Source organism: Nicotiana tabacum, chromosome 15, assembly GCF_000715075.1.
Source record: "Nicotiana tabacum cultivar K326 chromosome 15, ASM71507v2, whole genome shotgun sequence".
Lineage (NCBI taxonomy): Eukaryota > Viridiplantae > Streptophyta > Magnoliopsida > Solanales > Solanaceae > Nicotiana > Nicotiana tabacum.
Genome location: NC_134094.1, coordinates 16,618,729 through 16,640,659, shown reverse-complemented (window position 1 = coordinate 16,640,659; position 21,931 = coordinate 16,618,729). Strand labels below are relative to the sequence as shown.

The following is a 21,931-nucleotide window of genomic DNA, read 5'->3' as shown; positions in this document are numbered from 1 at the left end:
CCCGGAGGTGGGAATTTCGGGTCGTGAAAAGTTGGTATCAGAGCACTAGGTTACTTGGGTCTCACAAGTCACAAGCAAGCTTAGTAGAGTCTGAAGGATCGGTACAAAGACATTTGTACTTATCTCTTAGAGGCTATGGAGTTTAGGAACAATATTACTTCTTTGTTATTCTGTCGTGCGATTTTATTCTATCATTGATGATTGAACCATTCTACTCTTATTCTCTCGCAGATGACGAGAACGCGTAATACATCTACCGATCGACAGGGACCAGAACCCCCGGTGGAAACTATGACCAGGGGTAGAGGCCCAGGTCGTGCTAGAGGGCGAGGTAGAGGCAGAGGTAGAGCTCAGTATAGAGCTCAAGAAGCAACACCTATTGTAGAACCTCAGGTAGATTTGGAAGTGGAGGTTCCAGCTTAGACTGTACCTGTTGGACTAGTTCAGGTCCCAGAAGGATTCATTGCTACTCCAGTACTTCAGGACGCTCTAGTCTATTTGGTGAGCTTAATGGAGTGTGTGGCCCAGAATGGTACATTTTTAGTGGCACCAGCTGTCTCACAGGATAGGGGATGAGCACAAACTCCCACTACTCCAACTCTAGAGCAGATAGCTCCCCAGTATTAGGCTCTAGCAATCCCGTCAGTTGGAGTAGTTCAGCCAGTTGTTGCGGCACAGACCGATGAAAGACCCGCCATGTCTTCTGAGGCTTTATTGAGATTGGACAAGTTTACGTTCTCTTTTTGGAGAAGTTTGTGCCGTAGTCTCGTAGAGAGGAGCTGCGCAGATAGTTTGAGCAGTTACGTCAGGATGGCATGTCTCTGACGTAGTACGAGATGAGGTTTTCTGAGTTGGCTCGTCACACCATTTGGTTGGTTCCCACTAATAGGGAGAGGATTAGGAGGTTCATTGATGGCCTCACATATCAACTACGATTACTTATGACTCAGGAGAGAGTATCTGGTGCTACTTTTGATGTGGTAGTTGACACTGCTCGACAGATAGAGATGGTTCGTATCCAGGAGCGTGGTGAGAGGGAGGCCATGAGGCCTCGTAGTCCAGGTGATTTCAGCGGTGTTCCTTCAAGGGGTCAGTTTTACCGTGCTAGGGGTCATCCTTACAGACACTCTCAGGCAGGTCGTCCAGTTCACCGTGGTACATCATCCAACCAGGGTTCATATAGTTCTCATCAGGGTCAGTTATCTTTCAGTGCCCTGCCAGCCCAAAGTTCGTCCCATGCTCCTTCAGTTCAGGGTTCATTTGCACAGGGTGCTTCTAACAGTTATTCTGGATCTTGGGGCCCAATTCAATCAGCACCACCACCAGTACCGGGGAGCTGCTTTGAGTGTGGGGAATTTGGACATATATGGAGACAATGTCCTCGTCGCTTGGGAGGTCCAGTGCAGTAGAGAAGTCAGACTACGACTTCAGCACCAGTTACTTCACCACCCGCCCAGCCAGTTCGGGGTAGGGGTCAGTCAGCTAGGGGTCGCCCAAGAGGGGGAGGGCGATCAGGTGGTTGTGAGGCCCGATTCTATGCTTTTCCTGCCAGGCCAGATGGCGTTGCCTCAGATGTAGTGATCATAGGTATTGTCTCAATGTGCCACAGGGAAGCTTCTATATTATTTGACCCTGGTTCAACTAATTCGTATGTATCATCGTACTTTACTCATTATTTGGATATGCCCCATGAGACCTTAGTTTCACATGTTCGTCTATCTATGCCGGTGGGCGATACTATTATTGTGGACCGTGTATATCAGTCTTATGTGGTAACCATTGGGGGATTGGAGACTAGAGTTGATCTCTTATTGCTTAGTATGGTTGATTTCGACGTAATCCTGGGTATAGATTGGTTGTCTCCATGTCATGCTATTGTGGACTATCATGCAAAAATCGTGACGTTGGCGATATCGGGGTTGCCGAAGGTCGAACGGAGAGGTTCTCTAGATTATGTTCCCAACAGGGTAATTTCTTATTTGAAAGCCTAACGTATGGTTGGGAAGGGGTGTTTGTCATATTTCGCTTTTGTGAGAGATGTTGATGCAGATACTCCTACTATTGATTCAGTACCGGTAGTGAGAGACTTTCGGGATGTATTTCCCGCAGACCTGCCGGGTATGCCGCCCGACAAGGATATTGATTTCGGTATTGACTTGGTGTCAAGAACTCAGCCCATTTCTATTCCTCCGTATCGTGTGGCACCATCTGAGTTAAAAGAATTGAAAGAGCAACTTCAAGAGCTTCTTGATAAGGAGTTTATTAGGCCTAGTGTATCGCCTTGGTGTGCACCAGTTCTGTTTGTGAAAAAGAAAGATGGTACTATGCCGATGTGTATTAAAGGCAGTTGAACAAAGTTACAATCAAGAATAAGTATTCTTTTGCCGCGTATTGATGATTTATTTGACCAATTTCAAGGAGCGAGGGTATTCTCCAAAATTGATTTGAGATCTGCGTATCACCAGTTGAAAATTCGGGATTCGGATATTCTAAAGACGACATTCAGGACTCGTTATGGTCACTCTGAATTTCTTGTGATGTCATTTGGGCTAACCAATGCCCCGGTAACATTTATGCACCTGATGAATAGCGTATTTCAGCCATATCTTGACTCATTTATCGTGGTATTTATTGATGATATCCCGGTGTACTCATGTAGCCAGGAGGAGCATGCACAACACTTGGGCATTGTATTACAGAGGCTGATAGAGGAGAAACTATATGCCAAATTCTCTAAGTGTGAGTTCTAGCTTAGTTCAGTAGCATTCTTGGGACACATAATGTCTAGTGAAGGGATTAAGGTGGATCCGAAGAAAATTGAGGTTGTTCATAGTTGGCACAGACCATCTTTAGTTACTGAGATTCAGAGTTTTTTCGGCTTGGCCGGTTATTATCATCGCTTCGTGGAGGTATTCTCGACTATTGCATCACCTATGACTCAATTGACCTAGAATGCTGCTCCGTTCAGGTGGTCGGATGAATGTGAAGAGAGCTTTCAAAAGCTCATGATAGCTTTCACTACAGCTCCAGTATTGGTATTTCCTACAAGTTCAAGGTCTTATACTATGTGTTGTGACGTGTAGCGTATTGGTCTCGGCGAAGTGCTAATGGAAAATGGTAGGGTGATTGCCTATGCGTCCAGACAGTTAAAGGCACATGAGAAGAATTATCCGGTCCACGACCTTGAGTTAGCAGCTATTGTTCACGCCTTGAAAATTTGGCTGCATTACATGTACGGTGCCCATTGTGAGGTTTATACTAATCACTGGAGTCTACAACATTTTTTTAAGCAGAAGGAGCTTAATTTGCGGCAGCGAAGGTGGTTAGAGTTTCTTAAGGATTATGACATCACTATTCTCTATAATCCCGGAAAGGCCAATGTGGTGGCCGATGCATTGAGTCGTAAGGCGGAGAGTTTGGGCAGCTTAGCATATTTACCGGTAGCAGAGAGGCCTTCAGCCTTAGATGTTCAGGCCTTGGCCAACCAATTTGTTAGATTGGATGCTTCCGAGTCGAATCGAGTTCTGGCTTGTGTGGTTTCTCGGTCTTCTTTATATGATCGCATCAGAGAGCGCCAGTATGATGATCCTCATTTGCTTGTCCTTAAAGACACGGTTCAACACAGTGATGCCAATGAAGTCACTATTGGGGATGACGGTGTATTACGGATGCAGGGCAGGCTATGTGTGCCTAATGTAGATGGTTCACGTGAGTTGATTCTCCAGGAAGCTCACAGTTCACGGTACTCTATTCATCCAGGTGCCGCGAAGATGTATCAGGATTTGAGGCAGCATTATAGGTAGAGTCGAATGAAGAAAGATATAGTTAGGTTTGTAGATCAGTGTTTAAATTGAGGTTTGTAGATCGGTGTTTAAATTGTCGACAAGTGAAATATGAACATCAGATACCGGGAGGATTGCTTCAGAGACTTGAAATTCTAGAGTGGAAATGGGAGCATATTACCATGGATTTCGTAGTTAGACATCCACAGACTTTGAGGAAGTTTGATGTTGTTTGGGTGATAGTGGATCGATTGACTAAGTCCACGCATTTTATTCCAGTGGGTACTACTTATTCTTCAGAACGGTTGGCTGAAATTTATATCCGCGAGATTGTTCGCCTACACAGTGTGCCAGTGTCCATCATTTCAGATCGGGGCACGCAATTTACATCACAGTTTTGGAGAGCAGTGCAGCGAGAATTAGGCAAACACGTTCAGCTAAGTACAACATTTCACCCTCAGACGGACGGATAGTCCGAGCGCACTATTCCGATATTGGAAGATATGTTATGCGCTTGTGTCATTGATTTTGGAGGTTCTTGGGATAAATTTGCCATTTGCAGAGTTTGCTTACAATAACAGCTACCAATTGATCATTCAGATGGCTCCGTATGAGGCTTTATATGGGAGATGGTGTCGGTCTCCAGTTGGTTGGTTTGAGCCTGTGAGACTAGACTACTGGGTACTGATTTAGTTCAGGATGCTTTGGAAAAGGTTAAATTGATTCAGGAGCGACTTCGCACGGTGCAGTCTAGACAGAAGAGTTATGCTGACTGGAAGGTATGTGATGTTGCTTACATGGTTAGGGAGAAGGTTCTGCTCAAGATTTCACCCATGAAGGGTGTGTTGAGGTTCGGGAAGAAAGGCAAGTTGAGCCCTCGATATATTGGGCTGGTTAGAAAAATTGTGATTTTTTGTAAATAATTAGATTAGATTTTTCTCAGTCTCATACTTTCATCAGTATACTCTTATGCCATGTGCTAAAATGACTCATTAATCTCTAATGATATTATTTTTATTTTCTGAGAAAATTCAGACTTACACAAGAGATTTCTCAGTGAAGAACCTGGTTCATCAAGTTTACTTGGTACGTACTCTCCACTCTGCATATTTTGAAATAAGTATATTTGGATTATGATTAAGAGGCGAGTCCCATTCAATCCTAAACCCCTCGATCTTATCAGTTACGAAATCGATCGGTTTCATTCGACAGAGTACAAACCACATTAACTGCCTAGATTCTAGGGACACTCTTCAACGTCTTTTAAAACTGAATTCCAATTTGATTAGACTTCAGCAAAGGCTGCCGTTACCCGATCAAACAATTCCACTTTAAATTGATTAGGCCTCAATTGCTTCGTCACTTCTAAATTTTCAAGCCGTCAAAATTCTCTCCATCTTCTTTCATCTACCTAACACACACTAACACTTCCTCTCTCATACCCAAACACAAAAATGGAAAACCTCTCTGAAAAATCCCTCATCACCACCCAAATAATCCACATCCACACCTTCAACCACACCTCAATCTAAGAAAGCAAGATTCAAGATGTTTGCTCGCAAGACTGTGGCTGGGAGTGAATTATCCAAGAAATTAGATGAACAATTGAAAACAAGCCAGGCCCAAGAACCCCAGAAATCTGATGAATCATCCAAATCTGCTACTGAGGGGGAAGAAACTATTTTGTCTGAAATAGAACATGTAACTTCTGGCCCAAATATTATTACTGAAATCATCTCTGAGGTCGCTGACAATTTGGAGAATAGGTTCATTCTGGTGGGATTTGTTGCTGGGATTGAGACTACTGAGTCTAGGAGAATAGGTGGTAAAGATAAAAAGAGAAAAGAAAAAGAGTGAGGGTGTTCAAGGTATTGTGATGGGTATGGGGAAAGGAGTGGCTGAAGGTTCACCCTCTCCTACTAGTTTGATTAAAGAAACATGAGCAATGGTAGTGTGGAGTAAGGAATATGCTGGAGAAAGTGTAAAAGAAAAAAAGGGATGTGGCTCTGGAGAAGCTGCTGAGGGGTTGGTTCGATTAGGGAAAGATGTTCAAGAACATGTTCCAACTGACCAGGAAACCCTCGCCGCCCTACTGAAAAGGGTGTCTGACAATTACAATCCCAAAAAGAAAAGGAGTTTAGGAGTCAAAGTTCCTGGGACTGCTAGGGCAAACAAGAAGAGAAAGGCTACCTCTTCTATCCCTGTAGAGATTCCTCTTATAAGAGAAAGAGCTACAAGGAGTCAGAAGAAGCAGAGTGATGCTGAACTGGAAAAAGCCATAGAAGAAAGTAAGAGAAAAGCTACTGCTAAACGAAAAAAGGTGGTTGAGCCTGTTGAAATTGACAAGATGGACTTGGTACTTCGGAATGAAGAGGAGACAGAGGAAATAGAGGTTGTGACTCCAAAGGCAAAGAAATCTAAGACTTCCACAAAGAAGTCTTGCTTCAAAAACAAAGTTTGCGGAGCCATCTACTTTGGCTAAAAGAACCATGTCTGCATTGAAACCAAAAAAAGTGAAAATAGTGGAGGAAGAAGAATGGAGTGGAAAAGAAGAAAAAGAAGAAGAAAAAGAATTTGATGTTGAGCATAACAAGATGGTTAAGTTTGGAAAGAGAACCATCTTGAAAGGTAGTCTCCTCAGGGACTTGGAGGAGAAAGGTATGGTAATGCTACTAGAGAAGTTACAATTGCAAGGATGGAAGGACATGGTCCTTCAGATGGATGGAAAGCTGGCCAGAACTGAGATTGTGGAGTACATGGCAAATTGTGAGATCAAAGATGGTAGGGTCACCAGTGTGGTAAAGGGGGTGACAATGAGCTTTGATGCTAAAGAACTAGGAGAGATCTTAGGTATACCTGCTGAAGGGTACAATGATTATAAGAAGCTCAAATGTCCATGTCTAGAGAATCTCCCTAATGCCCTTGCCATTACAAGAACGTTTGATGATAATGATGAAGAACTTGAGCCCAAGACTATTTACAAAAGTTAGATGAAGCTACCCCACAAAGTGTTGTTCGAGTTTGTGAACAAAGTTGTGCTACCTAGGCATGAAAAGAGGCACATTGCAACAATCATGGACCTGGTCCTTATGGAATGTTTGGACAGTGGGAGGCAAATCAATAATCCTGATTTTATTATCCAGCTTCTTGATAGGGTTCTGAATGCTACCAAAACTCACGCCATACCCTATGGCTTTATTCTCACAGTTTTACTTGCACACTTCAAGGTACCCATCAAGAAATGGGAAGTTTGTACAAGGAAGGATCATTTTGGGGCAAACACTCTAACTGTTTGTGACTATGAAGTCTAAACCACTCCTAAAGAACCTGGTTCATCCAAAAAGGTACCAGTGAAGATCAAAGTGCGAGCTTTGGTGCAAGAAAGTGGGGCTAAGGATACTGAGATTGATAGGCTGAAGAACATGTTAGCGGAGGTGGAGACTGAGAGAGATGCTCTTAGAGCCGAGCTAGAAAACGAAAAGGAGAAGCGTGATGGCATTCTTCAGGATATGCTGAAACTACTCCAAGCCAAAAATAAAGAACCTGGTCCTTCCCAGCCTTAAGCCTCCTCGCGTAGTGTAGATCAACCAGTAATCCAGTTCAGGATTTTTTTGCTTCTTTTGTTCATGATCCAGTGTTTTTATTTCTTTTTATGCTTTGTGGTAGGATCTTATCAATCAATGAAATTCACTGCTTTTGCTCTAACTGTTTGTTGATATTTTTTAGATGGCTAATATCCTTAGATTGATCGATGATATTTGACTCCATTATTGCATTTGAAGTTGCCTTAGTGGCCATGAGTAATTTCTATTAAAATCTGGTTATCTAACATTATTATGCAACTTTTTGATGATGCCAAAAAGGGAAATTAGGTTGTGCTTTTAGTTTGGAATGTGATGTTTATAACCTAATGAACCTGGTCCTTGATGATAAGTGACTTTGAAAAGTTTCAGATGTTGTTTATAACCTAATGACTTTGAAAAGTTTATAACCTAATGAACCTGGTTCTTGATGTTGTTTTGATAATTCGAGTAAGCGAGTGAATTTGTATGATATTATTACACGTGTGTGAATGTTCGAATTGGATCACGAGGTACTCGAATGAGTTTCAGATATGTTTTGGTTGAGTTTGGAATTATTGAAGCTAAGAAGTTGCTAGTGTAAGGTTGCAGGTCTCACTTTTGCAAGAACCTTATCGAAATTGCGAGCCTCAGAGTTGTGATTTTTGGCTCGCAAATGCGAAGCTTTGGCCGCATTTGCGAGGAAAGGGTCTTTCGCAGATGCGAAGGAAAGGATCGGATTTGCGATCGGTGATTCACATTTGCGAATATCATAATTGCGAACAAGTGTTCGCAATTATGAACAAGAGTTCGCAATTGCGATATCTGCACCTTACTAAAAGTTGGGAATTTCAGGACTTAATTTGTTTTACACCATTTTTCAACCGTAAACTCTCTAGAGTCAATTTTTGAAGAGGAATTTCTTCCCAAATTTATTGAAAAGCACTTTAACTAGTTTTCAATTAATTTCAACTACTTTTTCATGAATTCTAACATCAAATCTATGATTTTCATAGTACAAATAAATCACATATTCAGGCTCTATGGTGCAATCTTCGTTGTTGGAGCGTATCAAGGCTCGCTAGTTTGATGATCCTCACTTGTTGGTGTTGAAGGATACGGTGCAGCAGGGTGGTATCAAGGAGGTTTTGATTAGGGATAATGGTGTTATGCATCTTCAAGGCCGGATGTGTGTTCCAAATGTTGATGGATTGAGAGATTTGATCCTTGAGGAGGTGCACAGTTCGCGATATTCTATTCACCTAGGTGTCACGAAGATGTACCATGACTTAAAACAACATTATTGGTGGTGGAGAATGAAGAAAGACATTGTTGCTTATGTATTGCGGTGTTTGAATTGTCAAAACGTGAAGTATGAAGATAAAAAATCAGATGGACTAACTCGGAGATTGGAGATACCAAAGAGGAAGTGAGAGCGCATCATTATTGATTTTGTGGCAGGCTTACCACGGACCTTGAAGAAATATGACGCATTCTGGGTTATTGTGGAGTGGTTGACCAAGTCCACGCACTTCATTCCGGTGGCGACTTCCTAATCTTTAGAGCGGTTGGATACCTAATCCCTTTTATAGAACCTATCTAGTTAATTAGGTCTGATCGGGAACCGCGTTTTAATGGATCTTAAAGGTTGCCCAATCCCTTTCCTTTAGGATAACTTGAACCCCCTACTTAGAATCTCACAAGTTTCGCTGATAATATACGGAGTTAACATAACAATTTTAGGTGTCCTAAAACTTTAATCAACCTTTTAGAATGCCATCTATTGTGTTCTGTTTTAACTAGTATAAAATAGAATGCAGCACATACCCTTGCATATATCGTATTTGAGATATTCAATAATTTGACATTAAAATAAAAATAATTTTTGATAGAATCATCTTGACACTCTAAATTTGTATACGCACTAATAAATTTCGCTTTAACATATTATAAGAGATGTTTCAAAATGACAATGACAAATTAATAAGTATAAGAAATTAAAGAGATAAAGCACCATGTTATTTCAGAATTACTGTCAGCTACAAACATAAAATGTTACTAGACTTGCTGAAAAAGCACTTTGGATATGTGAAAGTTCATTATTTCCTCACTAACATGCGCACTGTAATAGAAAGTCTTCACAACTGCAAAAAATGTTTGCTTAATGTCTTGGTTGATGTTGCTTGAGGTGTTACCAAACACTAACTTTACGAGAGCTTGCATGTCGAGTTCAATATTGGTGTTCTTTGAGCCGCCCGTCACCTAACATTTGTTTAGATTTAAATAGAGGAATTAGAAAGCTGAAATAAAAAGAATTGTTCGTTTTCATAGATTTATTCTGCCAAAATCATAGAATTAATTTTTTAAATGGAGAAATAACTCCATCCTGCTTATATATCACAAATATTAGAAAAATACAAGAAAATACTAAATTTGGTCCCATAAAAAATAAGTAAGCTGCCACTTATGCGCACCTTATAATATCAACCTTACACCATCTAATATTTTATAAAACCCATTTGCAAATCCAACTTAAAACCCATTGTTTTTAACCATGAGACACATCACGACCTTTTTAGATGGGTTAAAAAGTATTTTAGTTTTGATTTTTAATTTTAAGCGGTGTATTGATAGATATTATGCTAGGTAAGTTTTTGAAGTTGCAACCTATTATGCTTTTGGGATCGAATTTGACATAATTGTTTTAACTTTTTTTTTTTTTTTTGTGATACATACATTGGGTGTGTTTGGTATGAATAAAAATATTTTTCAGCAGAAAAATTTTCCTGAAAATAAATCTCTCAAAAAATAAGTGGTCTTTCTTATTTATTTTTTGATGTTTGATAAATAAGCAGAAAATATCGCCCAAAAGTTTGTTTACAATCTTGACAAACACTATAGAGGTAGGGGGTGATGGGCGGCGTGGTAGGGTGGAGTGTTCTTGGGGGCATGGGGAGAAGGCATCCCAAGCTTAGGGGGAGGGGTCAAGAGTGGGGGCAGAGGGAGGTGAGGCAGGGGATAGAGTTCGGGGAGGGGTGGGGGGAGGCAATCAACATAGAGTGCCACTTATCTAACTTGTTTTTCCTACTCGCATCAAGGAAATCATTTTCTTTATTTTTAAGAAATTTGTTTTCCTAGACAAAATATTTTTCAAACTATTTTTCAAAATACTTTGAACAACCAAACATGTCCATACCAAACACGCCTATAATTGGTTTATATTTCAATTAAAAAAAATATGACTTTGGTACAATAAACTTAAAAATAATTTATTATTCGTGTAATTACTCCAAAAGAAAATTAAAAGATGATTATTATGGTTCCTAACCTTGTCATTTTGGAGCTCATTACGCTTGCCACAAACTTTATTGGTAAGGTTGGACAGATTCTCGTAGTCCGCATCGAATAATATCTCATCATGTGTCATATAGCCGCCCGAGAGATTAATTGTGCGCACCAGCAACTCTGTTTCTTCTTGACATGCATTCTTTTCCTCCCTCAAGAACACCAACCACGTTTCCCACTGCACTCGAAAAGAAAATATGCAAGCAAAAATAATATGATGAATTTCAAGAGTAGCATCGTTGATTAGTCTTAAGGTTAATTGTAGTTCTTTTTGCATAGATGAGTTTAAAATTTAGAATCAATGAGTTTAAAATGAATGTATGGTCTTATTATACAGATGTTTTTATTTTCTTCGTATGTGTATATATATCAAGCTGAAAATAAATATAACACATCCTAAATCTATTTTTGTTTGTTTGGATTATTTTGATAAAAAAAACATAAGGATAAAATGAATGATGAATATAATCACTAGCTAGTAATATTGTTGCCTTTTATTTTATAGGTGTAAGGTTTGATTCTGACCAAACCTTTCCTTTCTCTTTCCCTTCCTCCAAGTCTCTTTCACCACCCAAAAACTTGAGAAAACAAATATGGTTGACAACTAATTGGTAAAGTACGAACTATTTGTGATTTATCATGTTTTTGTGACATTTTCTTGTATAGTTAGAATAAGATATATAAAAAAGGAATCCTTGTATACTCACAGCATTTTGTAGTTGGTGATGGATGTCTTTGCCTAGGTCTTCAAAAGTTTCTTCTGATAGTTGGCGCAAAAACTGACGAAGATTTTTGAGAACTAAGATCTCTTTTGTTTCATTACTGCAACAAAGAAGGAAAACAAAAAAGCAAAAATAACTTCTGGAGATATAAAAACCAAATTCCCACTTCAAAAGTTAGTTGTGAAAACTGAGAATGTGTGACACTTGCGATGAATTTGTTTCCAACCAATTGTTGTAAGAGATAGGGATATTTTCATACATAAATTAATTATTTAAAGTACTAGATAGAGAGATAAATACCCATTTTTTCTGGTCGGATCATGAGAAACCTTGAATTCCATTAGCAATGAATTCCTAGTTGTCCAAGTTGTGGCTTCATCATTGTAGTAAGATGTAATCATCTTACATATTATACGAGATTTAGCCCATGCAAGGCGTTCTCTTGACTTCTCGACTTCAAATATACTTGCAGCAGCTAGGAAATAAGAAACTAGGAGGTACTTTTTGCTTATTCCAAATTGTTGAAAGTTGCACTTCTCAAACCACCTAATCATGAGTTGGAGCAAATTTTAGACGATAAAAAGCTTGATGCTTTATTGTTTATAAACATTAAAAAAATCAAGTACATACTCTTGCATAATCAGCCATTCAAAGCGATGTTGACTTTGGCATCTATTGTAATCCAATTTTGCAGCTTGTAAATAAACATTGTTGTTGACATCGGGCATTCTGCATGGGCAAAAGATTAACAAATTTCCAATTAGGCAACCATATACTTTGGGTTTTTTGAACTTAATTATGTGTAACCTAGAATTGCTCCTAAAAACTTAAATTCTAGCTAGGGCTGTCAAATTTGACCAAAGCCTAAATGACCCACTCAACCCGCCCAAGGTTAGGCGGATTATTGACCTGTCCGTTTATTGAACTTAGTCCATTTTGACCCAACTCATCTCAACCCATTTTAAAGATGGGTTGAATTTTAGTTCAAATTGATCCATGAGTAACTTTACCAAAGTATCTTTGAAATAATTTTTTTTTGTTTGATATGTTATAATATGACTATAACAAAAGAAAAAAAGTCTTATTTAGTAATTATACAATTCATAAGAAAACACTACATATTAATTAAAGTTTGGTAAAAGTTGGACTATGACTCAGATTTTAGCTCATCTTGACCCAACTCATCTCAGCTCAATTAACTCAAATTATGATCTCTAGCAAACTAAAATATTAGATGAGATAATCACACTCCAATTTAAGCCGTCCTAAGGCAGTTATGATAATATTTATTTGTTTGAAGTACCAAGAGACACGAGTTGGTTAGACTATAATTCTATAGTTTAACCAAGTTAAATCCTCTCTTAATTTTAACTTTTGTGTAACTACTTATGTACGGTAAACCTAAATGAAAACTAACATAGAACTGTTTATTGACTAGAGAATAAAAATGTTATTATCACCAGAGAAAAGAAAATTTCAGAACATACTTAAAGAGTTACCTGTATAACGTCTTGCCAATCCAAATATCATCTGCTCCGCCATACTGTTCTATATAATACCTAGCTTCCACCCGAGGTAAGCTGGCATACCATGGAAATTCTAGTGCATACCTTATCTATAAATAAATGTTTTACAACATATTTAGCAAATTATGCATAGTAAAAGATAAAGAGTATTACATGTTGCAGCTATGGAACCCATCTAAATAAAAGAAAAAAGAAAAAAAGGTGACAACAAGTTGCAATAACACCAAAAGAAAAACAAATAGCAAAACCAATTTGCAAATTGGTTTTGGACGGTGCAACAAGTTAAGGAAATCTGCAATGCAATTTGTAAATCCAATCCTTTGATTGGTTGGAGGAACGATTCCTCGCTGCTATAAAAGGAGGCTTCAGCTCTTCGGATCAAATACACCGAATCGAGAGAAGCAACATAGACTCAGAGAGAGTATTTCACGGATTGTAGTTTATGAGATAAATTATGAGCAAGAGTAGTATCGTAGTGAGGTGTTTACAATAAAGAGTATTATTTCTTTCTAAATTGTAGTAGTCTCTTGACACTATCAAGTTGTAATATTTAGTGGTATTATATTGCTCTGCTCGGGGGTATTGTATTTTACCCCGTTAAAAGATTTGGTATCGTTGTTACAGATCTATTGTGTTATTGTTATTTATCGTTTTCACCAACAACAGTATCGGTATTTTAATGATTATGGTAGGTCCGTATGATAGTTTTGGACTTATGTGCATGCTTGGTTGGGGTACCGAGTGGCCCGATGGCGTTTTGGCTGCATTATGTGAAACTTGGCAAAACTTGAGTTTTTAAAAAGTGTTCTAACATTGTGTTGATGTTGAGCTGAGTAGAAACAGGGCCTACGCTTATGAAAAGCGCAGAGTTTGTCATCATCAAAAAGGGAGAATTTGTTGGTTGGCCCAAGTGAAGTTTGTTTTGAAGATTGACAAAGGAACTCAGGCATGAACCAGGTCCATCCCCATGTGTACACAGAAATGGGAAGATTCGAGCATAAGGGATGCACGTGAAGGAGATAAACTTAATTTGTTATATCTGATATCTCCTAATCGAAAAGGTTGCATAATTGATAAGGAGAAGGACTCCTTACTCAAACCCGCGCCTCGGAACTCGACGAAACTTATAAAATACGATAACCCATTCAATTATGAGTCCAACCATACTAGTTTCACTCAAATATAATTCCAAATTGATGTTCAAAACTCGAAAATTTTCTTTATGAAGTTCTAGTCAAAAACCCCCAATTTCTCTTTAAAATTCATCAACCAATTGCCAAAAATGAAGATGGATTCGTGAAATAAAATCAATACCAAGTTTAGAACACTTACCTCAATTCTTGTGATGAAAATAGCTTCAAACGTTGCCTCCACCCGAGTCCCACATCTCAAGATATGATAAAAGAACCAAAACCTCGAAATATATAGAATCTGCCCAGCAAATTTCGCATTTGCGAACCAATTTCCGCTTCTGCGGACTCGCACATGCGGCCCAGCCTCCACTTTTGCGAACAAGACCAAACTCAGCTGCCATCTCTTGTGTGATCGTCTACCCGCTTCTGCGGTCATGCTTTTGCGCAACTATTTCCGCATATGCAATCCCTCACCAACAGTCCAATTCCGCTCCTGCGATGCAGTATTCGTATCTGCGCCTTCGCAGATGTGACATAAGCTCCGCATTTGAGGACTCCTGCCCAGCAGTGCTCTTCGCTTATGTGCTCATTGACTCACTTTTATGACCATCACACCTGCACAATACCAGTTGCAGGTGCGGAACACCAGAACCAGCAGCCCAACCAAAATTCTAGATGCGACGACATGGTCCAAACCTCGTCTGAAACTCACCCGAGCCCCTCGGGTCTCTGTATGAATATACCAACAAGTCCCATAAAATAACACGGACCTACTCAAGACTTCAAATAATGTATAAGAATATTGAACCGGCGAATCACACCTCATTCGAACTCAATGAACTTTGAACTTTCAACTTCCAAAAATCGTGCCGAAACATATCAAATCAATTTGGAATGAACCTAAATTTTGCGCACAAGTTCAAAATAACATAACGAAGCTATTCCAATTCCATGAACCTCAATCCGAATCCCCAGTCAAACTTATGACCTTTCCAAACCTTCAAATTTTCGACTTTCGCCAATTAGCGCCGAAACCTTCTAAAATTATCCAAATACAAATCCGGGCATACACTTGAGTCTAAAATCACCATCCAGACCTAAAAGAACCACCCAAACTCCATTCCATGGTCAAATTCACCAAAAGTCAAACTTGGTCAACTCTTCCAACTTAAAGCTTCAATCATGAAATTCATTCTTCCAAATCAATTCCGAATAACTTGAAAACCAAAACCGACAATTCGTAGAAGTTATAACATATCATATGGAGCTACTCATGCCCTCAAACTGCCGAGCGAAGTTTGAATGCTCAAAACAACTAGTCGGGTCACTACATTAGTAGAAAAGTTATGTCGATGGGAGTGTTCGTGATGTTGTATTCATGGTTGGAGAGAGGGTATTGCTCCAAGCTTCATCCATGAAGGGTGTGATGAGGTTCAGAAAGAAGGGAAAGTTTATCCCTTGGTATATAATATGCTTCGAGATTCTTGAGAAAATGGGGGTGTCTTACAAGCTTGCATTACCACCTAGCTTATCAGCAGTTCATCTGATGTTCCATGTCTCCATGCTCGAAAAATATCATGGTGATCTGTCCCATGTGTTAAATTTCAGCTTATTCCAATTGGACAAGGATTTTACTTATGAGGAGGAGCCGGAGGCCATTTTAGCCCGGTAGGTCCGAACGTTGAGTTCTAAGAGTTATCCTTCAACTCGTGTGCAGTGGAGAGGTAAGCCTATCGAGGAAGCCACGTGGGAGTCTGATTCTGACATACGGAGTAGATACCCTCACCTTTTTACCATTTCAGGTACCTTTCTATTCCGGTTCGAGCACAAACGTTTATTTTAGAGGTGGAGAATGTGATGATCTGATAGTTCATTTTGAGTTTTTGCCTTTATTTTCATGTTCCTAGACCTAGACTAGATCTGTTTAGTGTTCCCTAATTTTCATGCGCAGTCCGTGTCTTGTTCCAAAAAGTTTTTATGTGAAAAATTGAAGAAACTATGAAATTTTACCTTAAAACTAATTTGAGTTGACTACGGTCAACATTTGTACAAATCGACCCGGATCAGTATTTTGAAGGCCCGATGGATCCGTATCGTGATTTAGGACTTGGGCCTATGCCCGAATCAAATTCAGAACTCCCTAACTTTATTTAACATGATTTGCTAAAACCTAGTAATTAGAAGGCTTAAAGAATTCTTAAGTTTGACTGTAGGTTGATTTTGTTGCTGACAGGTACGGATTTTGGTCCCGAAACTTGGAATAGGTTCATCTCACTATTTATGACTTGTCTATAAAATTTGGTACAGAACGGAGTTGATTTGAGTTGATTCGGACATTCGGTTGTAAATTTGAAAAGTTCTCAAGTTTAATGAAACACATCATACATTTGTATGTCTGATTCATAGTTCTAGGTATTATTTTGGTATTTCGATCGCGTGAGAAAGTTCGTATGAGTTTATGGTGAGTTTTGAAGTGTTTTGGAAATTTTTAGAGTTGCTCGTGTGAGCAGGTACTACAGGCCTCGCAAATACAAAGTGGGAGGTCGCAATTACGATGTATGGCATAGTTTGATAGGGTTGCAAATGTGAACCCTGTGTTCGTACTTGCGAAGGTGGTATGGGTAGGCAGTGATCGCATTTGCGATCATTTTGATTGCTTTTGCGAAAGTACAATGTTTGCATTTGCGAACAAGTCGTCGCATTTGTGATGACAACAGGAATGTGAGGGCTTCGCTTTTGCAATGCTTGCTTTGCATTTGCGGGGTTCGCATTTTCGAAACCCAGGTTGCATTTGTGACACCTACGATTGGACAAAAAGCTAAAGGACGGGTGTTTTAGCCTCATTTACATATTTTTGAACCCTAGGCTCGATAGTAGGCGATTTTGGAAAGGGAAGTTTTATCTACAAACCTTGGGTGAGTGATTCTAATCAATTTCTAATCATATTCCATCAATATATTTTAGATTTTAACATCAAAATTATGTGACTCAAAGTGAAAATTGTGAAACCTTGTCATGTTTTTGAAAAATTATAAATTGAGTTTTGAGAGTCGATTTGGACTTAAATTTTGAAACTATCACATATATGAACTCATGGGGTCATGGGTAGTCAGAATCTACCATTGGACTCAGGATTTGACCGGGCGGGCCCCGAGTCGATCTTTTGGGAAAAGTGTAAAGATCTTTGCTTTATCTATTGTAATTGATTTTCCTAGCATTGTTTGATGATATTAAGTCGATTTTGGTAAGATTCGATTAGTTTGGAGGCCCCGATTGAGATTTGATTTGATTGGGGAGTGAGGTAAGTGTTGGGTCTAACCTGGATTTGAGAGAATTAGGAACTCTTGAACTATATGTTATGTGAATTAAGTGTTAAACGGAAGATATGCGATGTGACGAGTGTATATACGCCGTCAAAAAAATTATTTCCATGTTTTCTTGTATTTCATGAATAATCTCATTCCATGCCTTAATTGTTACATGTTTTGCTTTCTATGTCATTACTTGTTACTTGATATTAATTATTCTTGTATTGAATTGTTCGTCCCTTCCATGAATCTGTGATTATTTGCTACTTACCTCAACTGTTTTACTTGCACACCTTAATTGTCACGTACTTGACTTGTCTTGTTGCTTTTGTACTATTTGTTGCTTTCCTTGATTATTACGTGGTTCATTTATTGCCTTGTACTCATAATCTTTGATTGTAGAATTCTTGTAAATTGAATTATTGGATTGTTTATGTTTATTGAGATTGTTTGTGGATACGGTTGCACGTCGCAACGAGAATTAAAGGATATAAATTGAAATGGTGGAATAAGGGATTTTGATATTGATTATAATGATATGGTGGGATCGGGTTATGCGCCACAACGGGTTGTATATGTGATTCTTGATATTGATAAATGATGTTATGGTGAAATAAGGGAGGATTGTGAATGTACAGTGGTATCGAGTTACGCGCCGCAACGGATTGTGTGTTGTACTCGCTGTTGTTATTGTGTTAGTTTTCAGCATTTTTATATTAAATTATGAGGTCTGTTATTCTCGGTTCTTTGATTATGAGGTTGAGTTCATTTTCATAAATTAACTACTTTACTTTCATTCCTGTCTTTTTCCCTATTATTATTATTATCATTACTGCATTCAGGTTATTGTAAGTAGCCCATCTTAGCCTTGTCACTACTTAGTCGATGTTAGGCTCGGCACTTATAGAGTACGTGGGGACGGTTGTACTCATACTACACTCTGCACTTCTTGTGCAGATTTCATCCTAGCGGCGTTCAATAGATTTGCTCGGATCCAGTTGTCAACAGAGACTTGAGGTACAACTGCACAGTATCTGCAGCCCTGAAGTCCCCTTCTCTCCTATCTTTACTACTTTTTTGAGTTTCAAAATAGTGTATTTTTATCCATACCATGGTTGTAGCACTCTAGATGTTCGTGTACCCGTGACACCAGTTTCTGGGTTATGTTTAGACTCGCTATTCAGTATTATTACGCTATACTACAGACTTATGTCGTTTCCCTTGTTAATAAATTATCATAAATTATTAAAAATCAGTAAATTCTCTGTTCACGTCGGCTTGCCTAGCAAGTAGATGTTAGATGCCATCATGACCTCGAGGTTGGAATTTTGGGTCGTGACACTATTAGCATTCTTATAACTTTCATTCTGGCTACCAGAACAAACGTTTCATCATAGTCAATGCACTCCTCTTGATTGTATCCCTGAATCACCAGTCTGGCCTTGTTCTTTGTGATATTTTTTTATTCATCCAGCTTGTTTCTTAACACACATCCGGTACCTATGACAGTTTTGTTCTTGGGTCTTTGTACCAAGTGTCAGACCTTGCTTCTTTCAAACATATTTAGCTCCTCTTGCATGGATAAAATCTAAACTGGATCCTTTAGAGCTTCCTTGGTGGTCTTAGGTTCAACCTATGAGAGAAATGTTGTGAGTGCACATAGGTTTCTCAGAGATGACCTAGTTTGCACTCTTGCATTTGAATCAGAGATGATGTTCTCAAAAGGATGTGAACTTTGATGTTTGCATGGCATGATCTGCATACCCAAAGATGATTCACCCAAGGAGTGACCCAAAGGACCAGATTCAGTAAGTATCACTTCATTAGTCTGGTTAGCAGTCAGAGTAGTTCTCGCTTCTTCTTATTCCTCATGATCATAGTCTATTTCCTTGTGGTCTCTGGATCCATCTTCAGATTGAGGTTCAGATTCCTTAGGAGCTCCATCACCAGTGAGTCCTATATCATAGTCTTTATCCTGCAAACCTTTCTCGACCAAATTGTTAGATTCATCCAAAATAACATGAACATTTTTTTCTACACACATAGTTATTTTATTAAAAACTTTATAGGCCTTACTATGTGAAGAGTAACCCAAGAAAATTCCCTCATTAAACTTACCTAGACTTTCTTTTCCATTATTATGCACAAAACATTTGCACCCAAATGCTCTCATGTGAGTGATGTTGGGCTATGTACCTCAAAGAAACTCATAGGGAGTTTTCTCAAGAATTGGTCTCACCATGCATCTGTTCAGCAAGTAATAGGCAGTATTGACTGCCTCAGCCCAGAAACTCTTAGGCAATCCATTAGCAATCAATATGATCCTTCCCATATCTTCTAGGGATCTATTCTTTCTTTCTACAATCGCATTTTGTTATGGGGTTCTACGTGCAAAAAAATTATGATCAATACCATGTGAGTTACAGAACTCAAGGAATTTGTAATTTTCAAACTCAGTTCCATGGTCTGTTATTATACTTAATACATTGCAACCCAGTTTCTGCTGAATCATTCTGACAAATACATATAAAACATCAAAGGTTTCATATTTAGAACCCAAAAACAGAATCCATACATACCTAGAGAAGTCATCTATAATGATAAAAACATACCTCTTACCTCCTCTGCTCCTCACTCTCATTGGTCCACATAGGTCCATGTGAAGGAGTTATAGAGGTTTGGAGGTGCTGACAACCTATTTAGATTTAAAAGGTGACCTTACATGTTTCCCTCTAACACAAGCATCAAAAATCTTGTCTGAGGAGAACTCAACTTTTGGTAGACAAAGGACCAAGTCCTTTGCTGCCAACTAGTTGAGTTGAGAAATACTAGCATGACCTAGTCTTCAATGACATAGCAGTGGGTCATCTTCCGCTATACTTAAGCACGTGTGCTCACTCTGAGGAAGAGACATAATGGATATCTTGTGCACATTGTTATGTCTCTTACCTTTTAACACAACTTCATCAATATCAAGCTTAGTGATAGTATAGATTTTGGAATTGAATTTTACTTCATTTCCTTTATCACACATTTGAGAGATGCTAAGAAGACTGTGTTTAAGGCCTACCACATAATACCCATCTTCTATAGCATGAGAGAGTGACTTACCAACTTTGCCAATACATGTTATCTGGACCTTTTTCCAATTTCCAAATGACACTCCCTCATTGGAAGGCTATCAGCAAAAGAAAGTTTTTCTTTTCTCCGGTCATATGTCTTGAGCATCCACTGCCTAGATACCGGTCTTGATTGTTCCATCTCACTTTAGCCTGCTCCAAAAATCACAAGTTAGTCTTGGGAACCCAGACAAGCTTGGGTCCTTTTTTTTGAAAAATAAAAGATGAATCAGATCTCTTCTTGACAAGAAGGGAAGAAGATTAGTTGCTGTTTGCTTATTAACATTAATCCACTTAGTATGGACTGAAGGCTTGGCTTTTGGTTCCTCTTCCTTCTTCAAATTTTTAGCAAGACCAAAGGTGTTTCTAAACTGAGCATGAATTTAGGTAGGACACGTATCTTTAAAGTGTCCTACCTTTCCACAATGAGTGTATATTTTATTATCATAAATTCCTACATACTTTGGATCAAACTTGGGAACAGGTTTTCTGTAACCAATTCCTGATTTGTTAGAGATGCAATTTTCATTCAGCCAATTCAAGGCATCTGAAGATCTATGCCATTTGCTTAGTCTAGATAGTTCATAATTATGCTTTTATAGATTTTCTTGCAGGACTTTATCCCTACATTCCGCATCACAAAGATTATCTTTAGCCCTTTTTAATTCCTTATCAAGCATATCCTGTAGATCACTCATTTTTTCCTTACCATGTATATCAGGAGACTTCTCATTTTTAGAAGTGAGCTTAAGAACCTGGTTCTTTAGGTCTTTGACATGTCCTTCTAGATTAGCTTTGTCATATTCAAGTTCTTTTAGATCAAGTTTGACACATGAAAGATTTCTTATTAACTGATCATTTCTAGTATTCATTTTATCCATTTCACTTAACATGGTCACAATTATGGCCATCAGTTATTTTTTAGATATAACATGAATGTTTTCTTTTAAGTTAGAGATACTTACATGATTTATTTCATCTTCAGTTTCTGAACCTCATGGCCATCATTCATATCACTTCTTCTTCTATTTGGCTTTCTTCAATCGCCATCAACGCCACTTCGATGTTTCCATCTCCAAAGTCAGCTTCCAAGGTCCTCAATATATCATGGGTAGAGATGCAAGAGGACACTTTGTTGATAATATTTTCGGGCATGTTTCTGTAAATCAGGTCCTTTGGTCTAGCATTTTTCTGGACTAGCTGATGATTTTCATCTTCGTATTCCTCTTCTCTCTTGTTGAATTTGTTACCTTCACCATCCACTTTGGTCGGGAGGATTGGTCCATGACTGATAATTACCCATAGGTCAAAGTCAGTGTCCTGAAGGAACGTTTTCATATGTAGCTTCCATTCATCATAGTGATGTCCATCAAATAAAGGAGGTCTTCCAATGTGTATTCCAAGCTATAATGGAGGCTCTGTCTGCACTGCCTGAT

General features: G+C 38.8%; 1 protein-coding gene across 1 annotated transcript; it reads right to left on the bottom strand.

Moving 5' to 3' along the window:
- Nucleotides 1–9,339: 9,339 nt before the first annotated feature.
- Nucleotides 9,340–13,205, bottom strand: LOC142169873 (copal-8-ol diphosphate hydratase, chloroplastic-like). The gene is made up of 6 exons (XM_075231814.1): nt 12,909–13,205; nt 12,040–12,138; nt 11,710–11,955; nt 11,395–11,509; nt 10,671–10,865; nt 9,340–9,604 (listed from the first exon to the last, which is right to left on the bottom strand). Exons 2-6 carry the CDS (start codon nt 12,135–12,137, stop codon nt 9,401–9,403), a joined length of 858 nt encoding a protein of 285 aa, XP_075087915.1. The 5' UTR covers nt 12,138; nt 12,909–13,205; the 3' UTR covers nt 9,340–9,400.
- Between the last annotated feature and the right edge of the window lie 8,726 nt (nt 13,206–21,931).

What these genes read in the sequence shown, in the direction of transcription:
- LOC142169873 (XM_075231814.1), bottom strand. Translation starts at nt 12,137, where the DNA reads ATGCCCGATGTCAACAACAATGTTTATTTACAAGCTGCAAAATTGGAT. An exon ending in GAATGGCTGATTATGCAAGA is followed by an intron (nt 11,956 to 12,039) that starts GTATGTACTTGA and finishes ACTCATGATTAG; the next exon opens with GTGGTTTGAGAAGTGCAACT. An exon ending in GATCCGACCAGAAAAAATGG is followed by an intron (nt 11,510 to 11,709) that starts GTATTTATCTCT and finishes TCTTTGTTGCAG; the next exon opens with TAATGAAACAAAAGAGATCT.